Source organism: Rattus rattus, chromosome 6 (assembly GCF_011064425.1).
Source record: "Rattus rattus isolate New Zealand chromosome 6, Rrattus_CSIRO_v1, whole genome shotgun sequence".
NCBI classification, from domain to species: Eukaryota; Metazoa; Chordata; class Mammalia; order Rodentia; family Muridae; genus Rattus; species Rattus rattus.
The window spans coordinates 86204820-86230179 of NC_046159.1; the positions used below are offsets into that span (position 1 = coordinate 86204820).

At 40.4% G+C, this 25360-nt stretch overlaps 1 protein-coding gene across 1 annotated transcript in view; it reads right to left on the minus strand.

The window, feature by feature from the left end:
• The window catches only part of Znrf2 (zinc and ring finger 2), a 77558-nt gene that overhangs the window by 31422 nt on the left and 20776 nt on the right, over positions 1 to 25360 (minus strand). Inside the window, 1 exon segment of the mRNA XM_032906455.1 lies at positions 2203 to 2298. Within this exon segment, the coding sequence (XP_032762346.1) occupies positions 2203 to 2298 (96 nt within the window).

Sequence of the window (25360 nt, forward strand, 5' to 3'; positions counted from 1 at the left end):
AGTTGAACAACTCAAACAGTTAAATCAGGAAATAAAAACCACATATATTATGTTCTGAATATGCAAAAATTAAAATCACAGAATACTGAGATTATATACAACTATATTATGCTTTTCAATGTAATAAAATGTAGCTGCAAAACACAAGTTATTTTAAGGATATTCATAGTAAACATGACAGAACAATAGAGTAAGAATGGAAACAAACCTATCTACTTTTAGCTTCAAATTCTGAGCTTGAATGGAAATCTTAAATGACTGATTTTCAACTAGATTATGTAAAGAAGACAATTTTACAAGGCAAAAAGTCAGGATCTAAACATCACGTTTGATATTCAAAGTAATTGCTAGAAACTATTTCTACTTACACACTGGTAACTGAATGGCAGGAATGTTCAGTCACCAGTGAGACTAAAACTGTGACAGGATGTTGAGGAGACTCTTCCTAAAGCACCCGGCAGTTATCTGAGGAATGTATTCATCTCATTACTCTTGGGAGGCCATAAGTTCTACTTGTCCTAGTCACTGGATCTTGGCACTTAGCGTAGTGTCTTAGATATAAGGACACAAAAGACAGCTGCTAAACTTAGCTAGTTACTAGGACTTTTGCCACTCGCTTTATTTCAAACTAACTTTTACATTTAGACATCTTTTTAATCTTGAATGTCTTTTCCTTTTTGTAATGGTATTAGTGTAGCTAAGTTCCTCATCTACAGTAGTGGCTCACACCTTTAATCTTAGAATATAGGAGGTGGAAGCAGGCAGACCTCTGTGAATTCAAGGCCAGCCTGGTCTACAGAGCAAGTTCCAGGATAGCCAGCTCTACAGAGAAACCCTGTCTCAAAAATTTTTAATAAATATTAATAAAATTAAAAAAATAAATAAAACAACAAAACCCCAGGATCTTAATACATAAATAGCCCAGGCTGGCTTCAGTTCCAGCTATGCTAAACTTACAACAAACAGCATAAAATCCAACTATTTTTCTTATTAGCCAAGAGGGAACTATTTGGTTTTTAGTTGCCAAATTTATTCCACTTGTTATGTGATGACACTGAAGATTGTATGACTAGGGTCACGGTAGAATAACCCAGTCCAACATACCAGACCAAAGCAACTGCCAGTTATTGCAAGAATGAAATTTATCTGCAAGTTGACAGGGACAGGTACACAGTGACAGTAAAGTTTCAGTCTCCGTTTTCCTGAATTTATTTTCTCCCATTAGCTGTCTATCTACTATATTTGTGAAAATACTTCGTCCCTACTCTTAACAATGTCTCATTTACTATAGATTTGTTTAACAATTATTTACTTTTATACACACAGGTGCTTTGCGTGTGTGTGTATGTATGTATGTGTGTGTGTATGTATGTATGTATGTATGTATGTATGTATGTATGTATGTATGTATGTATATACGAACGCACGAATGTTTGTTTGTGCACCACATGTATGTAGTGCCCAGAAGCCACAAGTGGTCCCTTGGAACTGAAGTAACATAGAGTTGTGCGTCATCATCTGGGTGCTGGAAAAGGCCCTGTGGAAGAGCAACAATGTTCTTGACCATTAAGATACCTCTTCAGTCCCTCACATATTATATGTTCTTAAACACATTTTTTTTCATGAACACAGTGATCACAAACATTACTTCTTTTTAGGCCTAACCTGAAAGACTTTAGTCAGCACAGGTCTCAAAGTGTAATCCAACAATCTAGAGTCAGGAAGTGAGGAAGTCTTGGCCATCCCCGAACTACCTAGGATGGCCTCAGGCTCAGACTCTGCTGCCTCTGCTTCCCCAGGGCTGGGATTAAAGGTGTGCACCCACCCCCATCACGTGGCTCCATCGATTGCTATGGTAACATCATTTGTCCCTTTTCAGTCTCTCTCCTATGTACCAGTGGAATTTTCTGGGACATCTGATGTGTCCTGTTATGTAGAAGAGTTCTGATAATTCCTTGTCATTAAGTCAGATTATTAAGGGTTAAAAAAAAATACAAGACAATGCCACTTTCGCCATTAGATGTCTTAGAAAATATATTTATTTTCACTTATCAACAGATATAACCTAATAGATTATATTTTACACATATAAAGTTACCTCAAGATGAGAATTTATGAGTACCTTGCCATTTAATTTTTGCTTCAAACATAAAATTCTCATTATTTATGGTAATGAAATGTATCTTAAGGCAGTAAACTTACCATTATACGTTATTCTTGGCTTTGTTAAACACATCACAAGATGCAAATCCATTTCATCTGAGGGTACAAATTTTGAGCATACCGGGCACTTAAATCCTAAAACATAAAGAAAACGCAGGTTATTTAACTAATCTGAATATGAAGCTATATTTTTTAAAGGCATGTTGGACCAAAATCATTTACAATTTCAATATTAGACTAATAATAATAATGCATTACAATGTTTACATACAACTCAATTTTGGAAAAAAAAAGTGACTAGAGTCAATATGACTTAAATCAATTTAAATGAGAAAAGTACGCTTCACCATAATTCCCTTATCTATTTCTATTACTTAGATTATTCTCATTTTAAAACACCTCTCTCTCTCTCTCTCTCCCCCTTCCCTCCCTCCCCTCTCTTACACACACACACACACACACACACACACACACACGATTTCATGTTAGAATAGGTTTCTATGTCAAGCATCTTGTGAAAATTATCTTTCCCAATTTGATACACTAGCATTTACATTCTTTACAGCTACACAGTGCTGGTGTTGGTTTGAATGAGAATATTTTCCACACATTCTTGTTTGAATGCTTGGTCCCAGCTAATGGAACTGTTTGAGAAAGATTAGGAGGCATGGTCTTACTGGAGACTTATTGTGTCACTGGGGGATGGAATTTGAGGTTTCTTCCCCACCCCACCCCCCGGAGCTGGGGACCGAACCCAGGGCCTTGCGGTTGCTAGGTAAGCGCTCTACCACTGAGCTAAATCCCCAACCCCAAATTTGAGGTTTCAAAAGCCTAGGTCATTCCCAGCTAGCTAGCTATCTGCCTTGAGGTTGTTGCCTCAGCACGTAAGCTCTTGGCTACTGCTTCAGTACCATGCCTGCCTGCCACTGTCGTGCTCCCCACCCTGGGCAATGGACTCATCCTCTGAAACTGTACGCCTCAGGTAAATTCTTTCTTCTATGTTGTCTTAGTCATGGTGACTCTTCACATCAACAGAAAACTAAGAAATACCTTAGCAAATATTCTACCCAGCCAATATTTTAAACACATATCTGATAAAGAATACAAAGGCATTAAGAAGAGCAAAGGAGGTCTATCATCTACAAGTCTTGATGTCTACATTATCAGTTGCTACACCTAAAGATGCTTTGTGTTTGCACTTCAAGAGTTCCTATGTTCAATTCATCACCAACTTGTCTGATACACAGCCTTTTAAAATGGGGTTCTAGTATGCTGATGTTGGATCACTGAGGACATGTGCTCCAAAAATTTTAAGGAGTTTCCATGGCACTCTAGTGTGGGATGATGTCACAGATAAGGCAGGTACAAGATAGAATGAGGCCTGTCACTGGACGAGAAGGAAGGATGGGTGGGAGAGAAGTTTGAAGGAAGAGGTGGATCAAAGGTTATTGTGTTGTGTGGTCTTTCATGTAGTGATTTAAGTATAAGAAAGTGTGCAGCAGGCTAGAGACCCTGGGCTACTGCTGAATTGGGATGTGTGTTTCTGGCATGGAAACCTGCCTTGGGAACTAGATAGGTAGAGAGATTGCTGCCAGGTTCAGAGAGAGGCCTTCGGCAGTGTGATATGGGATGGAGCAAAGTGGGTGAGAGGCTTTGCTGACTGAGACTTAAGATATCTAGCAGATATCTTGGGGCACTGTGGTACCGGACCTAGAGCGGGTAAAAGACGGTTTTTATTTTTTTATATTTTTACAACAACACTCTAGAGCAATTTTCCCAAGAGCAAATTGTTGTGCAAGTCTCAGCCTGAACCTTTAATGGCTCCCTGGCTTCTTGTCTGGCAAAATAATGCGTCACCTCCTTATGTATACCTGCCACTGTGGTGCCAATCACCATGAGGACACTGTCAGTGCCAAGTTCATGAGCCTCCAGAAATGTGAGCTAAAGCAGCCCTGCAAAGTTGATCACACTTGGACATGTCATTACAATAGTGTAGAAATGACTAGTAAGTGGCCTTTCTACCACACTGCACTAAGTCCTAATGCAAACTGAAAATAGCGACAAATCAAGGGAGGCACTTTCAGTCAATTTTGATACTTAAATGCTAGGTTCTTTCCTACAACACTCAGTGTGGACTACTATTTACCTGAAGTGCTCGGTTAAAAATCAAACTAGCACACTAAACGGAAGAATGCTACCTACCTATCCCTACGTACGCAGTAATCTCATATCTTACTATCTCACTATTCTTTCCACCCTCATAGTTTTAAGGTTGAGCCAGAGAATCTGGAAACCTTTGATCTCAGATATGCAATTTACTTTGGCTAGGAAAAATCTGAAATAAAAAAAATGAAGGGCCCAGTGTGATCAGTTTCTCCTGATGTAAGACTCCTCTGGCTAGAAGTAAAAAACACAAGCACGGCTATCAAAAGGTCAGTCTGGAATGTTCATCGCAGCTCAGACAGGAAAGAGGGCCTCCTGGAGGATCTGGAACCAATGTGCAGACAGAACCAAAAGTACTCTTAGAGATCTATAACCAGTCATGAGAGAGACATTTTACACCTACTTCTAGGATGTGAAGGCTCCTATAGGAACTGTCTTTTCTCAGTTGTTAAGATCAAGTCATGGGCATCCTCATGGCTTAGACTAGAATCATAGTCATATACAGTAATATGTAATATATATACACACACTATATATATATATAGTGTGATTGGCACCACAGTGGCAGGTAGGTATGTGTGTGTGTATATATCTATATATATCTATATATATCTATCGATCGCCAGGGAAAAGAGTTCTTGTGCTTCTCATTCAGGAATTCTGTTTCCCTAACTGAAATACATACTTTAAAAAGGTTTTCTCTTGGGGCTGGAAAGATGGCTCGGCAGGTAAGAGCACTGGCTGTACTTGATTCTCTCCACTTCTCAACTCATTAAACTAAAAAGCAAATAAAACGTCAAAAAGGAGAAATAAAGAGCTTGAGATAAGTCAGCAGCAAGAGTGAGAAAATATAAGGAGTTGATAGGATTTGCTGAAACAGACTCTCAAATGCCGTTAAGGTAGCCAAGTCTCACTTCATAATTCTCAAAGACCAAGATGGATAACAAGGGTGCCCAGGACTTCCCTAACAACGATGCATGAGGCTACAGTGTGTGGCCACAGGGACTAAATACAGGTATTCAGACTCCCAATTCATGGCATACAACACCAAACATTTGAAAACCAGCAGTTTCTATGAGTCAGTCCTATACAAGAAAGAGCTCCTTGGGGAAATAATGGTTCACAATCTGGGTAGGTAGAGCAGCCAGTAAGCCCAGAATGTATGTTCCACAATTTTAAAGTGGACATTAGAAACTGATACTAGAGCAGGAGAATAAGAGACCTACTATAGAAGAACAACCAAAGAAAGTCAGAATTTCTTCTACCAGGCAGTGAATGGCACAGTTAGCTTCACCTGTCAACCTAGAGTGACTTACAAGAAGGAACCTCAAGTGAAGAAATGCTCAGATCAGGCTGGCCTGTGCCATGGCTGTCAGTCATTTTCCTAACTGCTCACTGATGCAGGAAGGTCCAGACCACTGTGGGTGCTGCCTCACTGGGCAAGTGGGAGAAAGGTGACTGAGCAAGCCCAGAAGCAGCATTTCCAAGGTTTCCATGTCAAGATCCTGCTTTGGCTTCCTTCAGTGATGGACTGTAACCTGTGAGCTGAAATAAACTTTCCTCCCAAGGTGCTTTTGGTCGCAGTGTTTGTCAGAGCAAAAGAAGACCAAACTGGCACAGCAGAAAGAGAAGAGACTAGGAATGAAGAAAAACCACACACTGGGGAAAAAAGCTATAACAACAACAAAAACCCCAATGCCAGCATGGTAACCACACCTTTAATCCAGCGCTCAAAACACAGAGGCAGCAGAGCTCTGAGTTTGAGGCCCGTCTGGCCTACACAGCTAGCTCCAGAGCTACACAGTGAGACCCTGTCTTTAAAAGAAAGAAAGAGAAAAACACCAAGCACCAAGGGTTCTGTCTTCCCATAAAACCATCAACCAGGGTTTTTTAGAGGGACCTATTATGCATAATGCAAAATAAAGAAACACACTAGAAGCAAATCCAAAAGACACTGACAAAGAATATTTGCATCATCTATCAAAAACAAATGTGTAGTATCTTACTGTACAAAGAACTCTTTCCTATACAAATAAGCACCAATACTGTTATTTTTAAAATGAGCAAAATTTCTAAACAGCACCAAGCATTCCTTGGCATGACATACTATGAATACTCCTTGGCAAGATATACCTATGAATACTCCTGTGAAACATAATTTGAATATAATTATGAGAAGTTGGGAAAAAGCCTTTAACATGCAAGGGACCTCAAAATAATACAAACATCAATCCGGAAAACAAAAGGAAACTTGAACAACTGAAATTCTAACCTCTACCCCTAAAGACTTCACAACTCTGATTTACAGGAGTTGTTACTCATTACTTTCTTTGTTTCTATCTTATATGTTAAAGGCATTTGTCCAAATGTTCTCAATTGTCCAGTTATAATTTAGGATGACACTGCATCCATGAAATAAGAGAGGCTAGAAAATAGTGATAGAGAAATGGAAGGTATTAATGTTGGTAAAATGACTCAGCAGGTAAGGCCCTTGACAGGCAGGCAGCCAGAGAGAGGATCTGTGTTGAATCCTCTGAACTCAGGCAAAGGTCTAAGGAAAGAACAGATTCCAGAGTTGCCCTCTGATCTACACACACACACACACACACACAAATCAAAGGTCATATAGAACTTAAAAATTCACATAGAGGGCTGGAGAGATGGCTCAGTGGTTAAGAACTCTTCCAGAAGTCCTGCGTTTAATTCCCAGCAACCACAAGGTGGCTCACAACCATCTGTAATGGGGATCGGATGCCCTCTTCTGGTATGTCTGAAGACAGCGACAGTGTAGTCATATACATGAAATAAATAAATATATTTAAAAATATTCACATGGAAAGATGGCTCTTAAGATAATACTCTCAATTAATAATAATTAACATTTACAATGTATGAGAAGATCATCTAGATATTTTGAATATAAGAGTTTACCCCTGCATGCTTTGAATTCAGTCTTGACACCTTAAAGATAAAAGCAAACAGGCTAAGAACACGGTTATAGCTAGGATTGGCCTCAATAGTCCTTCACCACAACTTGACACAGTCTCTTCTGTCTCCCAGGAAGTAGGACCAAAAGTCAAGGAAGGCAGATAATAAAATAAGATCAGTGCAGGTGCTCTACCATCCAATTAAAATAGAACCACAGAACTGAAAAAAGAGGAAATCTAGCATATTTTTCTGAACTGTAGTTAATCAGTATACAGAATGAAAAACTGTAAAAAATAAAACAGATAGCAATGTGCCAAAGTATATTACTGTGGAGAAAAGAGGCAATAGAGATTTAAAAAAGGAAATGAAAAACAAAACACAGAAAACTAAAGTAAAACTAGAATGTTCAAAAGACACTCAAGTAAAGCACGTAAAATCCAGATGTTAACATTCCTTCATGTTCTTTCTGCCCAGCAGTTACCTGGCAACAGCCAGGTAGGCCTGACTTGCTGTAACAGAACTGCTTGGCCCCTCCTAGCTCTCTCTGCCCCCTTCTCTCTTTCATCCCTTTCTTCCCCTGCCCCACCCCCACCCCCCCATGTCCTTCTCGGGTCTTCTCTCTTTCTCTGCCTCTACTCCCTTCTCAACTTTCCTTCCCATACCCCCAAATAAACTCCATTCTATACTATATTCTTCCTATGGCTGGTACCTCAGAGGGAAGGGGTGCCTCAGCATGGGCCAGCAGAGGCGCCCTCCCACCTCACCCTACCTCAATCTACAGAACACATCCTAGTCTTTATAGAAAACACAACACAGGCCTTTTGGGGTTTGGTAGTGGTGGGTTTAACCACTTTTCAGAATCTGAATGGCTTTTCAACAAAGCTGGAAGCTAGAAGACAAGTCAAACAATAACTTCAAAATTCTAAAAGGGCACTTCACTTAAGACTTATTAAAGTATTCCATACTTCCATTTGATTGAAACATACAGCTTTTGTTTCAGATAGGCAAGGCACCAAAACCTGTATCTCCTATGACTATTTTCAAGAAGCTTCCAGAGCATGAAGTCCTCTAAATCAAAGGAGCAAAGAACACCGATAAGATGAAAAGCCATATTGCTTACAACAAACTATGAAGCTGGAAATGCTAAGTGAAAGGAGGGTGTTTGGTTTTGAACCCCCAGACAAGGGATTTAGGTATATATTTCACATATCAAAGCAAACCTCCAGGTTCTCCCAGCATCCCTCAGTTCCTACCTGATATACCCTGCCCCAACCCTGAACTTTCACCCTTTCCCCAGAGGCTCTTCCCTAGTATAATCCAGACATTTTAGTTTTAGTGCTCACGCTCCCTTCAACCCTCCCCACCCCCACCCCACCCCAGCATGAACCCTTTCTGTCTTTCTCCCCAACCCCCATGGCCTGGGGCCAGTGAACTGGCCTCCAGAGCAGCTTACGAATAAACTCGCCTTTAATGTATTCTAATCTGGCTTGAATTGGCTCATTTCACAGCACAGAAATAACCTATCAGAGGGAGGTATCAAAATTATTCACAGACTAATAGAGTTATTAACTGAAATACAGTGTGGAAGCATTTACAGAACTCTTTAGAAGGAAAACCTGAGAATAAAAAAAAAATAAATATGTATCTTCAAATATTCAAAGACTCAGGACCCAACAGATAAAGACAAAAATCCAAGACTGAACAAGCAAGTGATGGTTAAAAGTGTGCATGTAACTATGCTTCCTAGTGTCTCTGTACATCTCCCTTCCAAAGGGCTCTCCTCAATCTTCTACCGTAAACAACTGTAAATTAAGGCTGTCACCAAAAGCTTCATAAAGTGTTGTCTTTCTATAGTAATCTTTACTAAAGTATTCCTTCTCCATAGTAAATTTAATCATACTCACTTCTGTGTTTTTCCTGGACTTCAATAATACTTCAAATATCACAGCAGAGCAAGGAGAGTTTACTACATACTTATAACCTAATTTTGAAGCCCAAAAGTGTTTATATATACTAAAGGTCTCTGGTTCGAACCTAGGTTTTGGCACTAGAAGAATGAAAATATTAAAAGGAAAGGACATGACTGCTCCTAGATATAGGAGAGAAAGTTTACTGCAGATAAAAGGGTGAGCACAGCCAGAGGCAGACAGAGAGAATCCAGAGCCATGTGAGGAGAGGAGTAGGGTAAAGGAGAAGTAGGGGAACCAGGCGCAGCATCCAGGAGGCCAGAGGTACAAAGAGGGAGGGCAACCAGAATGTTTGGATTATATAAGGAAGGGTCCTGGGGGAAGATCTGCCCAGCCCTTGGGCTGCACAGGCCAGGGTAAAGAGTTGAGGGTAGCGGCCATTGTAAGCCAGCCATACCCTGTAATAGGGACTGTAGGCTGGGAGAACCCGGAGGCCAGGTCCTGTTTGATATGTTAAGTAGGCCCCTCAGGTCGCTGGTTTGAGAACTGACCTGTCCGTACAAAGATGAAAATGTTGATAATGGTAGGTACACTTTGGCATCCTGATAAGGATTAAAGAGAAGCCAAAGGAAGTGCCTAAAGCACAGTATTCAGCCAACAACAGTGGCTGCTCTTCTCCTAGAAACCAACCAATGACAAGTGAAAAAAGACTGATGCTCAGCCTTAGCCTTGTGAATATTTCAACAGGACAGGTCAGGGAGAGATGTCCCTCTCCCAAAGCATGGGCAAAAGCACCCTTACAGCCAGGTCAGTCAGAACCTATCGCAGAATGGAGGGAAGGTAAGTTTCCAGGCCCTTGCCTCCAGCAAAATAAGGCAAGCCCTTTATCAGTCCAGTCCCCTGTGAGATTTACACATCAGTGCATTATAATACCACACAGGCAGTAAGTTATGCAAAAGCAACAGAAGCAAGGAGATTAACCATAGGAGGTCCTAGCTCACCCAGGCAATGGAGGGGAAGCTATCTTCTCCAAACCAGAATCCATGCAGCAGGAAAAAAGGGCAGCTCAGGTTCAACATTAGGCTGGCTGTGTGTGGATGGCACTGATCCAGGCTTACAGGTTCTTGTATTTTAACCTTTAATGTTTTAATTGGCTAATAATTTCTAGGAGGAAATAATAGATAGGCTTACTCTAAGTATATATGACTGAATATAAAAACAGAACAAATTAATGATAGACAAATGTGTTTACAAGACTTCTACAAAGCAATCTCCATTGGCTATACCAGGCCATACAGACCTCCAATACAGCAGCTGTCCTCTCCTACCTTCAGTAATGGAAAACATAAAGAGGATAAATACAGGTCTAACTGGAAAGAAATCCAAAGTAGCAGAATTCAGCGCTGCTTTTGGCTTGCTGCTTCTTGGCTCCTATCGTGCACGATCATTACTGTACATGCAGGCCCTCGCGCACACGCGCGCACACGCACAGACACGCACAGACATGCACAGACACGCACAGACACACACAGACACACAGACACACACACGCTGTCTCTGTACTCGGCTTTTCATATCATTTCCCATCATCTAAATACAAAATTAGTGAAACTATCTATTTCATTCTTTTCCTCCAAGAGAACTAAGTCACCTCTGGTTTTGCTCAAATAAATATACTTTGTGGTCTGATATTTGTTAAAAACCTATTTCCATCTTCCATGTTCAGATCAAGTTTTATTATCTAATCTCTCAAGATCTTAAACCCCAAACATCTCCACTGGCCTGTAAAGAGCCCAGAGTAATTCAGGCATTGGTCTGCCATCCCCATCTTCCTGCATGCATGCCTTCAACCAAGTCTTCTCAGTGGCAGTAAAATCACCTGACCTGCATGGGTGCCATAAAGGCCGAGATAAGACCACTGCCTTAGAATAGCCTTGAGCTGGTACCAACATCCTGCTATCTGCCACACCCTGAGCTCCAGAACTAGCCCTCATATGAATTCCTTCTTTAATATCCCCTAAACATCTGTTTCAAATGGAGTCTGCTTGTGCCCTTTCAAGGTCACTGTGTCAGCTCCTGGGCCTAACCATGACCCTAACTGGTACGTAAAGTTGTTTTTGACTTATTTCTGACTGTGGTGGTCCTTCCCTCATTATTTGTGATCTGATGCAGGTAATTACAATATTAAATTTTGTTTAGTCTCCTGCTTTATGTTTGTAAAGTACATTTAAAACAGACCACTAAGAACAAACCAAGTGTTTAATTCATATATTCTCGTTATGTTCTAGCCCTCAAACCTGTCAGAAATTTGCTGAATATGGCATTTAATAAGTTCAAATTTACTGTGACAGAGACTCCCAAATCCTAAGAGTGGTTCCCCCAAGGTCCTCAAGAAGAGAAGGACACAATGACAAAGGGCACCACCACCTGGATTGTGGTAGGCTACTGGGCGTAATGCTGGCCAATGCTTTGCCTGTTGCCAGGACCTGGTTTAAACTGTGAACAAACAGAGAGCACTGGAGAATTGATTGCCACATGTTGCTTAAGGCAAGATGAGGTGATCTCTCCCAAGTTCTTCCTCCATAGAAAGGCCTCTCAGATTTGTGAGGCCTGGTAGCTAAAGACTGACCCTGCCCTGGAACCTGTGTCCCCAACAAAGCCATTGACATCACAGGAATTTAATGGGGTGACTGTCTAGGTAATGGTTAATTCTGTCATTTTAAATGACACATAGGCCATTTACAGTATAATTTATCCTTCTCAAGACCCTGATTACATTGCCAGCTAAGCTGCCTGTAGCTTAGCAGCTAGTCCACAGACAACTAGCTCCTTCAAGGCAATCCATCACTGTGTTAGTTTTCTAGTCAATTCGTTAGTGAGTGAGTGAGACAGATAGACACAGAGACACCGACTGACTGACTGACTACTAGGTCTCTTATTTAAAAAGGCAACCACCTGTGTCTCCTGGTGAAGTACTGGATAGGAAAGGTTTCTGTAAGGTCTTGAGGACATGAAAGCTTCTAAAACAGTGTTTCAAAGTCTGGGAAAGTCACTGAGGTTGGAAATGCAAGTGATGAAATCTAGTTAGAGGGTGTGAGAAAAACTTAGATAGGAAAATTATTTCAGGTGGAAGATGTTTTAAGGTTTGTAAATTCAGGTTATTAATGTTGGAGAGTCTAAAAAGGTGTTTTAAGGTTGGAAAACACAAGTTATAAAAATTGAAGAGTCTAAGAAGGTATTATAAGGTATAGAACTGCAACTTGTAGAGGTATATAAAAGGGAGGGTGTTTCATACCCCACCCCCATGATACTATACTAAGATTTCAAAGTTCAGAATTTTAACACTGACCACTGGAATTCTCATAAACTAGTAGAACACTGGCTGCTTACAATTCAGTCACAAGCTCAAGACTTTAAATTTCCTTTGGTTGTCTCCTAAATGTAGACTCAAAGGTGCTTCTTATGCTAAAAACATCTCTGTTCAATCTGTGTATCCAGCCCTCTGACTGAGAAAAGAATGTTCCATGCCTTTTAACCCAAGCCTAGTAGGTTTTACTAGGTCCCAATGGCAGAGTCTACTTCTGTTGCTTAACAGATATCTGTTAACTGCGTTTTCTACTAAAGTACATCCTTTTGTAAACTATAATTCACAAAAACTTCAGGGAATCAAAGTTATTAAGACTTGGAGCCACCTGCCACAAATCAAACAGACTCCAGATGAGTATACCCACCTGTTCTTGGAAATGGGATTTCCTCCTTGGTCTTGGGATTCCTTACCTTATCCAATCACTAGACAATTTTGATTTCTGTCCCTAGTCTGTATCTGTCCCAGCAGACTTCACCTGGCTGAGCTCTGGACTGGCTGAAATGAAAACCGATGTGACTGCTCCCTGTCTTCCAGCTAGGATTGGATCAACCAATCAGATGCTTCTGATAAATGCCCCATTGCCCAGCCTTGGTCTATCATTTCAGCCTTCCTGGTCCTCAATGACAACTGTCCTAATGTCAGCTAGCAGTAGTTACAGAAGAGGATATGAGTTCATTGTCCCACCTAACAGGCATTTTAAATGCTAAGTCAAAAAGGAAATCCCCCTGGGCCCATGCTGAAAAGATCAAGACTTGGATTTGCCACTCTCATATTAAGCCTGTTCCTAATGGAAGACCAGATGACCCAACATCAGATTGAAAGCCTCTCAGCACCCTGAAGACCTGTTAACATTTCGTTGGTCCTCCTGTTCTTAGCCTCACTATTCCTACCCCCATTTGCTAGTTAATTCCAGCCCCTCTTCTCATGGTCCCCTGGATCACTACTCCAGTCTCAGCAATGACAGAACCATTGTTCTCTCTACTCCTTGCCCTGACTTGTGTGGGTCCTGCCCATAAACACCCTCCTCTGGTTTGTCCAGGCCCACATTTTGGCAGTAAAACTTATTGGCCAATGACTCAGACCTTGAGAAAACTGACAAATCAAGGATTTGATTCAGTTATAACTCAGAGGGGGCACACAAAGAGCCCAGAGTAATCCCAGGCATTGGTCTGTCAAACCCATCTTACTGCAAGCGTGCCCTCCAGACCTATGCTTTACAGTTGTGGTAAAACCACTGGTCCTGCAAGAGCCGCAGGAGGGTTGAAAGAAGAAGGCAGCTTTAGAATAGCCTTGAGCCTGCACTACTACCCTGCTATCCAACATACCCCGGGCTTAATAATCCTCAATTTACAAATTTCTTCTGTGTTATCCCCTAAACATCTTGCCTGTGGGTTTATGCTTCAAAAAAAGACTGGCTGTTGTGTCAGTTCCAAGCCTGACCCCGACCATGACTAGTTAGAAGCATCCCCCTTTGCCCTTCCTCCCCCACAGTGAATAAAGTTTACTTTGGTTTATTTCTGACTTTGGTAGTCCTTTACTCATTATTTGCACACCCCATGAACCCAACATCCTGAATATTCACTCTCTGTAACATCACTGCTTCTATACAGTGTGACACCTTCTGTGAGGCAGAAGGTACCCATCCTTACATATCCGGTGTATATATTCTATCCCTAATCCTCTTCCGCCTAGACTTACAGACAACACTGAATTCCTCAATCACCTTGGCTTCAATTCTACAGAGGTAATAGCAGCAAATTTAAGAGAACAAAGAACTCTAACTATGGGTAGTCACAATCGCAAGCAGTCAACTCCTAAACAGATCAAACATTTCAAATTTAAAAGGGAAAACTGTTTCAAACATACCAATACGAAGCAAAATCGATATCACTTTCTGTCAGCAAACAAGTTTTATAATGCATAGCTAAAGTTCTCAAGCCTAACCTGAGAAGACAGTCATTTCAGCTGCTAGGGAGACCTATTAAATGGTAGGCATGTGTAGGATTAGCCGCTAAGAAAAAATTCTCCCAGAAATACAAGATAAATAACCTCCCAGGACAAGACACAGATCACCTATTCTCTTTCTAAACTACCCTGATTTTCTAACAAAAATAACTTCAGCTCAAGAGGTCAATAGAGAAAACAGCAAATGACATCTCCAGCACTGAACCCTGAAATGAAACACCAGAACAGGGAAGAGCAGACTGAACAATGGAGCAAAGTACATTCCAAATCAAGGCTGCTAATTCTGCACTGTAACCTTCATCAGCAAGGGCTTTCTCCTCTGAAGACAAGGTTCTCTAATGAGTCATCCAAAGCAGCCGTGAAGGAGCATACATAACTCATGTCAACAGAGAACACTGCACACAGAGATTCTTGGAAAATGTATTTCTTGTGGGTCCGAGTTTTAAGCCCATTAAGGAAAGTCAATGTTTTCTATCGTCTGCCTGTATCTGATAAGTCTCTGTTCATTTTTTTTCAGGTAGTCTTTATAAAATTATTACTTTTGAAGATAATGGAAACAGGAAAAGAATGAAGCAAAGTTAGGTGACCTATTTTGCATAGTCCAAAAGTCATTAATACTATTTTTTGACACACAGTAAGCATTCAAATATCTGAGTGAAAGGTCATCCAAAGAATTGCTTGTTTAGACTAAAGGATACTGGAAGGATTCACTAAATGTCTTACAATCACTTTTCTAAAAAATATATTCTCCAGTCTTTATAAGTTTCTGTTTTTAAGCAACAATCAAACCCCAGAGCTTCCTCCTTCCTGAGAACAGAGCCATGGCACAGGAGCAGACATTCTCCAGCTTTCTCCTGTGCTCTAACATCTTCAGTGCTGCCCTAAGAAGTTAGCTACTGTAAACCACTCCTACTTCATGCTCAAGGTTATGAGGATGGAAATGGTCCTACAGGAGCATGCAATCTCCTTTACAGAGGAGGAAAAAACACTGCAGTAAGAATTCTACCCTTTGCTTATCTACAAGTCATACTTTAACAAACAACACTCTCACTTTCCTCACCCTCACTTCCAAAGTCACTGAGCCGTTCTCAGCCAATAGTGTGGCTTTTTCACTGTCAAGATGGTCCTATTTGTGACCCCTCCCGCCACTTGTGTGTGTCTGTGTGCATGAAGTCTAGAAATCTGGAGGCTGGAATGACTATAAAATTACAGACGCTCTTCCCTGTCATTGTACTTTGTAGAGAGAAAAACTGATACTGAAAAGCACAGCTGATTAGAAAGTAACAGCTGCCTTGACCAACGCAGAAAATGAACAGAGTGGGAGTTCTTTTTCCAATCTGTGAGTGAGTTAATGTATCTTACAGAAAAATGTCCAGTAAAATACAACTGCTCTCATCAAGCAGACAACAGAAAAGGGGGACAAAAACAAAGGTGAGGTGGAATGGTTGAAAAAAAATCAAAAATGGGCTGGGGACAGACCGGCTCCATGGGAATCAAATCAAACTGCAGGAGGCAATGCAAATATTTTTGGGAAAGAACCCCAGTAGGAAACAAAGATCAATGCCTCCAAATGGTCCTGCGTGAGTAATGAAGGGCAGTGAGGCAGGGACAGAATGGTCAATAAGGAAAACAAACAAACAAAACAATTCAGGAAATGCTTTGAGTGTTCCCACCCACTGCAGCGGTTTATGTTCTGGAGACCTGTCCTGAGCTTGGCTGTGTTGAGAGGTAGTAGACATTCTAAGGGGTGGGCCTAGTATGTCTGTAATTCTCAAAGGACTGCAAGTTAGTCCTTGACTCCCTCTAGGCTCCAGCCTTGCCCAGGGATGTTGATACAGGCTCCTCCCATGGTGGTACAACCATCATGAGACCTTCATCAGAGGCAAACAGAGGGGCTTCAGAGTCTTGGATAGGCAGCCCTCCAAACTGGACTAAGCACTCTCCTCTTCTGTAGAAAGTACCCAATTTTTGTTACAGGACTCAGGCAACAGGAGCATGTACAAAAGAGGTCACAGGCCAAGACAGAAAGTCAGAACACATATGGGATTAGTGTAATCACAACACAGACTGCTAACCACTGCCATCATTATCTCTACTTTTTGGCTTCAAACCACACACTCTCAATCTGTACCAGCCATGGCTAACGCTCTCCTCTTTCAAGCCCAATGTCCCAGAAAAATTTGCTTCTTAATATAAATATTACCAATACTTTTCAGTTTCAGAAAATATGTGACCAAAGGCTAACAGCAAATCCAGAAACAAGCTGAGCACAGGCCCCTGGACCCTGTTTGCATCTGTTACTTTAGTGTCTGTCTGGCAAACTCCCCCTAAGTGTCCGAGCCTATCAAGTAGACATCTGCTGAGGATTCTGCTGAAAGCATCTCAAATTTAAGTCTCTTAAAATGTAAAAAACTATTGCTTTTAACACAGTGTGACCAGGTAATAAATTCAATAGATTTAAAATTTATTAAGAACCACAGGGGCAATTACAGCCTTATTTAAACCTACCAAATGCCTTTAAGACTTCAAAAACAAAATATTAAGTAATTCTACAAAAGAAGACAATGATCTTAAAGCATAACTTGTTTCACAGCAAAATGTCCATTTCCTTCATGAAGCTATGCCAAAGCAGGGGGTTCCGTATGACTGAATGAACAAGCGGGCTCTCTCTCCAGAATACCCGTCCACCTTGCTCAGACTGGAAGACAATGCACAGACTCTTTTTAATGTAATCTCTCATTAACAAAGCAGCTCTAAACAGATGACTGACATTTTAAATGGTGTAGTGTTCATCATGCATTTTCTCCAAGATGGAGATTTTACCATGCTGCCCACCATCAAGATACAGCCTGAATCAAAAGCAACAAAAGTTGTACAATTTATATTTCTAGATACTCTCCTACTGGAGGAGGTGGGGGATGGTAGACACTGTAGGACTATACAGAAAAATTCCAAGTCTTGTACTTTCTTCATGAAATGTTAACTATTTGGTGATCAATAGCTGGTGGCTTATACTCAAGTTGCAGGTAAGCCATGAATTAAATGACTTCACATTCCACTCACCTACAGGAATGTGAGGTCTTGAAAAAGCAACATAATGAGTCAAACAATCTCCTGGTAAATGTCTGCAGTACGAATCTTCCCCAGCTCATCTTAAAAATATAGCTGTTTCTATCAAAATGGGAACATGGGAAACTTGACAGTATACTCTTAGAGGGTTTACCACCATTACCAGTGATGCCCAACTCTACTTCCTAACACACATGCACTTAAGTCTGACAAAACCTGCTAGCTTTCTCTCCCATGAGGACTAACCTCTGGAACCTAATGGTATGTGTTAATTACCTTCCTAGAGAGACTGCTCTTCTGGGAATTTACCCCACTATACTGTACTGGCTAGTTGTTTCTTGTTTGTTTATGTATTTTGCCTCTTGGGTCCCCAAACTCAAATAGAAGAATAAAATATACCATAACTTTAAGGACATATGACCCTTAGGGATGAAGGGAATTAGCATCTCAGTCTCCTTACTCTATCTCCCTCAAGGTTTCTTGTAAGGGAATTGCACTTGGGGTAACAACTTGTTTTTGTACAGCGAACTTTTACACTTGCAAATGGCTGAGTAAAGAATAATGTGACACACTGAAAGTATAGGAAGCTGACATTTCAGTAGACACTGGTAGTTTACTCTTTCATTTATTTCTTTTCTATGGCTCACTTATCAGAGAGAGAGGAGACAGTCTAAAACAGTTGTTATGCAGCACTCTCCTGAAAATCTGTATCCTTGTACAAATTATTAGCTGCACAGAATTCCTGTTTCCAAAAGGGGAAATAGGAAAATCTCTTCAAAAAAGGTTGCTTACAGGATGACTATGAGTTACAGTGACTGTGAGTCTCAGCAAGGCTGAGGACAAGGGTGCAGTCAAGTCTGGGGTACAGTGCCTCCCATGGTACTGTCTATGCTCAAGCACCTCTCCACAATGGTAGATTTGCCCTCTTAGGTATGTCAAATTTAACCATTTCTCTTGACAGCCACCACCACCCTAAACTTAGCCACAATTATCCATCGGAGTATTACTATAGGACTCTGCTACCCCCTGGAGTACCAGTACAGGTATCTGCTGTCTCCTGAAATACCCCGAGAGATCTCTGCTGCCGAGACCGCTCCCCTCACCCATCCCCTGCATGGCACACATACTATTCATTGTACAAAGACTTCCTTTGTCCATTTACTCCTTCAACCCTAATTACATTTATATTTTTAAATGATTTTATTTTTAAATTACATACATTGGTATTTTGCATGCCTATGTGTCTTTGAGGGTATTAGGTCCCCTGGACTGGAGGGACAAATACTTGTGAGCTGCTATGTGGGTGCTGAGAATTGAACCTGGATCCTCAGGACGAACAACCAATACTCTTTTTTTTTTTTTTTTTTTTTTTTTCCGGGGCTGGGGACCGAACCCAGGGCCTTGCCCTTCCTAGGAAAGCCCTCTCACCACTGTGCTAAATCCCCAACCCCACAACCAATACTCTTAACTGCTGAGCCATCTCTCCAGCCCAACATATTTAAACATATTTACATACTATCATATTCAACTTCATAACCAACACAACTTAGTATTTAATTTCAAGACAATTACTAAGTACCAATCTGAACTGCTTAATGACATAGCATATTACTAATTTTTTGCCTTCCTAACTACTGTAAAAAATCCTTCTCTCTCTCTCTTTTTTAATCCGATGACCAGCATGGTATACAAAAACAAATCCCTAACTACATTGCTTGGGTTCGCTACACACAGACATTAAACAGTTCAAACGCAAGCCAGCAGCAGGTCTGAGGGGCATCTGTCTGGGCTTTCCAGGATGTGTTCCTCAGAACGGAGTGCCATTTAACTCTCTACTGTACTTGCTAACAAAACAACCACATACGGAGTTGATAACTAAGTGATAAGCTGCAGAAGATCGGAAACCCTTTCTTAGTCTTACAAGAATCATGGGGGGGGTCAAAAATGAAAATAAAATTCCTTTATATCATGGTGGCAAATTTAATAACATTATTTAAGTAATTATTTCAAGAAGCATAGATTTCTCACTTTTTTGGGGAAAGAGAAAATAGTCTGATCGTGTGGCTAACAATAATTAGTTAAATTTTTTTAAAGAATAATTTAACTCAAAACCTCCAGGCTCTATTGAAATAGAAACTGCACCATCATTTTGGAATTTCTATGTTAACATATTGTTATGCTAACTCAAGCTAAAAAAACCCTTAGTATGTAAGACATCATGTTTACATCATGAAAATGGCTCATATTTTAGCTATTCATGTTTGAGTACAGGAGGTGAAATGACATCATACCAGAAAATTGGCTAAAATTCAAAGGAAAGCCATGAAGCAGATGTAAGAATACACAATGGCTATAGAATGTGCATGACATGAGTACATTTGTTCAATGTACTCAAAACTTCTCTAATAAAATATCTAGAAAATTCTAAGTAAATTTGTCAGTTCTTTCAATAATTGTGAAAAATCAAAACTCTACTGTTGTTAAAAATGAACTCAGAAACTATTCAAGTTCTCCTTACAAAATTCAAAGTTTAAAATACGTTTCCATTACAGGCTATACAGGTACAGAAGCCAACCCCCAATGCTAAATAAAACGTGATACATACAACCCCCAAGGAAAAGTTAAACTTCCAATCTGCAGTAACACAGCTGCAAGTGCACACAGCTGTGGCTCAGAGAGCCAGTCCCAGGTAGGTATCCGGGGTGGCAGTTCCCCAAGTCTCACCTGGTGGAGAATTAATTCATCTTGAGAGCCTAACTTCAGTTTCCTGGATCTATCTCCAGGGGGAGGCTGGTTGGGTGGGGGGCAGTCAATGATTCTGCATTTATTTTTTTTTCTTTTTTTCGGGGCTGGGGACCGAACTCAGGATGATTCTGCATTTCTAAAATGTTCAAAATACTTTGAGAAATAGCGTCCTAAAGAAGTATGGGCATGAATGCACAATACATGCTAACAAACTAATGACCCAGCAATCGTTTTCTTAGTAGCACAATAGAAACAAATGCCCAATTATGAAATGATTGAATAAAATCTGGTATTTTTACCACTCCAGAACACTGTCAGATTAACTTCCATGTCCAGAAGTGGTTGTTTTAAAACAAACATGGAAACAACATGGAAAAGAAATTGCAAAAAGCCTCTCATGATAGGCAATCTTATCTAGTATTTTACTGGGCCATGTTTATTTCCTTAGCACTCATTACTGTTTTGTTTTGTTTTTTAATTTTCCCTAGAAAATAAATTCTGGTGTATTCATAAAAGGGAATACTACAGACTCTATGACAGCTAAACTCAATACAAATGAACCTTATAAACAAGCTTTATAAATGTAATAGTGAAGGGAAAGAAGCAAAATCCAAAACAGGAGTGTTATTAACTGCATTTACATCAAGGTGGCAAAATGTTATTTAAAATGCACCAATAATGAAACACAAAGGCAAGGAAATAATTACTATGAAGCAAGGCTTACAGTTACTCTAAGATAAAAGGGAGCTTTATAGTTAAATGGCACAAGAGACCACGTCTAGGTACACAGTGACAGTTGGGTATTTGGTGTATAACTATATTCTTTTACTAACTTTGCTTAAGTTTATTTCACAAATGTATAAAAATCATATATTTGATTTGATGACAGAATTCTATCAAAGTTCTTTCCCAAAGATCACTACTTAAAAGTTTAGTATTCTAGTCCAGCCTGGCACTCAGTTTTTCATAATCTAAATTTAAATAAAGAATCTGACCTGGTTGTAAATGTAGATTTCATGACAGCAGAGTCTGGAGGTAACTACGTAACAAACTGCATACTATAGAGTGATAAACTCTAAAACCATGTGTGCCTTTAAAACATACTTCTCAGCGTAGACAGTAGTCTTCACATTTGAATGAACTATCATGCAACATAAAATTTGGCAGAAAATGACTTTTTAAAAGTATCATTAGTCTCCAGGAGAGGTAGTGCACAGCTTTCGTCCCAGAACTTTGGAGGCAGAGGCAGGCAGATCTCTGAGTTCAAGGCCAGCCTGATCTACAGAGGAAGTCCAGGACTGCCAGGGCTACACAGAGAAACCCTGTCTGGAAAAACAAAACAAAGTAAAAGTATGGTGAGCAGACACCATAAGCTCTAAGGCTCAAAGGCACTGGCTACTGTGCTTTGTGTGTCGCCCACTCAGCAGAGACTGAGATTCCCAGCCCTGCAGCAGAAATGCAGTAGTGAGGACACAGTGCAGTCTTTCCCTCCCCTCCCTGACTGAGCCCCCAAACAAAACACACAAAAAAGAAAAGGGGGAGGTAATGCAAGCTGCAAGAAGAACATACTATGAAACTCAAACGATGCCTTCTGACACAACATGCAAGGACAGGCGTGCCTCAAAACAGAAGTTTTATCAGACTACACGCAAACACGGCAACAACAAAACCTGCAAAACCAGAGAGCAGCTGCAATCTACAAAGTTTCTGCCAAGATGAGTGAGGGCAAAAAAGATCTCCACTGGGTCAAAAACTTTGTAGGTCTTATTTAAATACTTACCATTATACTACTGGTTCCAGAAGGACTAGGGGTAGCAGAGTAGAAGAAAAAAAAAAAAGAGGGAAAACCCAATCAATACTATGGATAAGAAGCGGCAGCTTAGGAGCACCAACTGTAGGCACCCAGAGTAATACAGCAAAAGAACAGGAAGGACAGCCGTCCACTTTGCTGCAAGCCCGAGAAGCAGCTGGGCATGCCATGCCCCTTTGCTTCTCGGTCCTACTTTACTCGCTTGGAAATACAGCTTACTACGCTATGCCAGAGAACAGATGTGGGAAGGCAACTACGGAATGCCAACAGCTGTCCCGACACGGTGTGTGCAGTCACAGTAATCAAGGGAACCCAGCAGCATCCTGCTGCCTCACTTCTCTCTAGTCACTTCTCTCAGCAAAGTCAATGATGTCCACAATGGGATCCACACAGCTGAAATTCAACAGTTCAACATTTTCCTGAGCAAAATAAATAGCTTTACTATTTACTGGTATGCTTGATAACTAACCATCTTCCTGAAAAACACTGAAAGGTCACGATACCTAATCCACTCCTTTGTCTCTATCTCTTGCCACAGAAGGCTGCATCAGGAACTTCCATGACTTTGCGCTATGTCTCTTACATTGCCACCTTTCACACCTGGCACAATGTAAATTGTTGATAGAGAATTTACAAATTTGATAGTTAGAATGTCAGCTTTCATTTAAAAAGATTTTACTTCAAGCCAAAAACATTTTGCTAAATGCCTCTCTATCCATCTAACTTGTTTTTATTGTTATTATTATCATCATTGTTATTATTGAGATTAAATGCTTACAAAGTTCAAATGACTTAAAGCACACATACAACATGTCCATTATTTTTTAAAAGTATATTCTTTCTTGTAGGGGTGGCTATTTGGTATATAAAAAGATTTTTCAAAGACGCTTTTAAATAACGAATGTTTTAAAGACTACGGACTTGTAGCTAGCGCAGAAAGCTTAGCTAGCATGTCAGTCTACTTGCAATGTACTCAATCTCCAGCACTGCCATTTCACACTGTAGTAGTACACGCTCCTAATTCCAGTGCTCAGGAAATCGTGGCAGGCAGGAACATTTCAATTTCAGAGTGAGACACTGTCTCAAAAGACCAAAATACAGACAGCTCAGTGGTTAAGCATTTGCCAGTTGTGCTCAAAGCCCTAATTTCCAATCAGAGTACATAAAACTATAAGAACAAATTAGCAAAAAAAAAAAAATAAATAAATAAAACAAGGTGTATCCTCTCTAATTTTAAAGTATCTTTTGAAGCATTTGAAGAAAATTAAATAGTTAATTAAATATGATTCTCATTAGCTGCCTGAGCACATTTGCTAGGATGGTAGGTAAGTGTATCTAAAAGCAAGATGCTATACCAAGCAGCATTCTGGTAGATACTTACCAGCTGCCCTAATGCATGTGATTACAAGTTGCCAAATTTGTATACACTCTATACAGTCACAAAGAGACAGGCAAGCACAGTAGCACATCCTTATACAGCATTCCCACCAAACAGTTACTACGACAGTGATGATAACCCCAAGAACAGATACAGATGAGCACCACTACCCCAAAATCCAAAGTGTGTCAGGTGCAGTGCCATATGCCCGAAATCCTAGCACTCAGGAAGCAGAAGCTGGGGAATCAGGAGTTCAAGGCCAATCCCTTTTATCTCGTAATTGGTTAAAAGACCCTGCCTCAGAAAGCAAACCAAAGTAATCCAAAGTCCCAAATGTTTAAAGTGCTGGCATGACACAGTTTAAAGGAAACCGCACCTGACCTCGTGACAGGTCAAATGTGTCAAGCTGAAAAGGCTGTGCAAAATACAGTGGGCTTATTTATATACAATTATGAAATAGCATTCACGTTATATATTTGTGTTTATTTTTTTATTTGAAACACAAATGGGACAGTGTGCACACCAGTAATCCCAGCACTTGGGGAGGAGGATGCACAAGGATCAAAGAATGAAGGCTGGGCTGGCTTCTCCGTGGATAAGGACCTTGCTGCACAAGGCCACACAGCAGGAAGCCAGAGGTCTGACCTCCAGCACCCACATAAAAAGCTGTACTAGGGTGGTGGCTCCTTTGTAATGCAGATCTCTGGAGACTTTACAGTGGAAGCCTGCCTTTTGCATATTTCCCTTATCCTCCTGTTACTTTTTGAGTATGCAAGAAAGTAAGTCATAGCCTGGCAATGGCAGCACATGCTTCTTTTTACTTGCATTCTAGAGGCAGCTCTTGATTCCCAGCCTGGTCTAAAGAATGCAGGAAGATATACAGAGGAAACCATGTCTGGGCTTGAGGAGTCAACAAGTAATTGTTCCTCAACCTCTTAAAAGATTTCAACTAAGTTTTATTATATAAATGTTCAAAAAGCACAACACATAGGTTGATAGTGTTGTTGCTATCAACACCTATTCTTTACTAAACAGAAAGCTAGAAAAATATATTCAAGTCAACAGAAAAAGCTATCCCAGAAATATAGTGGACTAGGTACTTTGACCTATCCTTCTGATAGAAATTAATTCAATACCCAAAAATATTGCTGCTGCTAGAATGATGCCTGTAAAGGGCTTTGCCTTCATGTTACCATAACCTAGGTAAGATTCCTTTCCATAGCCTCCAGCATCATCCAGCAAATTCTAGGTAGAGAAGGAGTAGAAAACCATGGGAATGTAGAATTACAACAGGTACCTGCAGTTTTGAAAAGGGATTTATAATTTCTTGAGGCCTAACATGGAGCCATTACACTGACATTCTATCTCCCATTATATCATACAAAACCACATGTGAGGTTCTATTACAACAGACTGCAGCTATCCCAGGTTCCTCAATGATGTTTTCTGCAGGTGTGGGGGTGGGGAGGTGGTGGTAATATTCCCATATGGCAGGTGATGATGGGATTGCATGGATTCAGAGACACTGTGCCAGAACACTGACATCATGTTCCAAGTGTCCCAAGTTACAGAAAAAGAAGACAATTTATTTTACTTAAACAGTTTCAATACAGATGACTGATAAATGGTATTAAGACAATTGGGTATAAAAATGCAGACATTTTTAGAAAGACTGTACCCTACCTTGCATCTTGTACAAAAATGAGCCCCAGAAACAGTGAAGTCTGAGCATGAAAGGCAAACTGCCATGCTTACATTTTAGTCACTAAGAGCCCTTTCAGACTAAAGAGAAAGGAGACCTCTAAAGACCAGGGAAAGACAGCTAACACTAATAAATGACTATGTCCACATTGGGAATGACATGG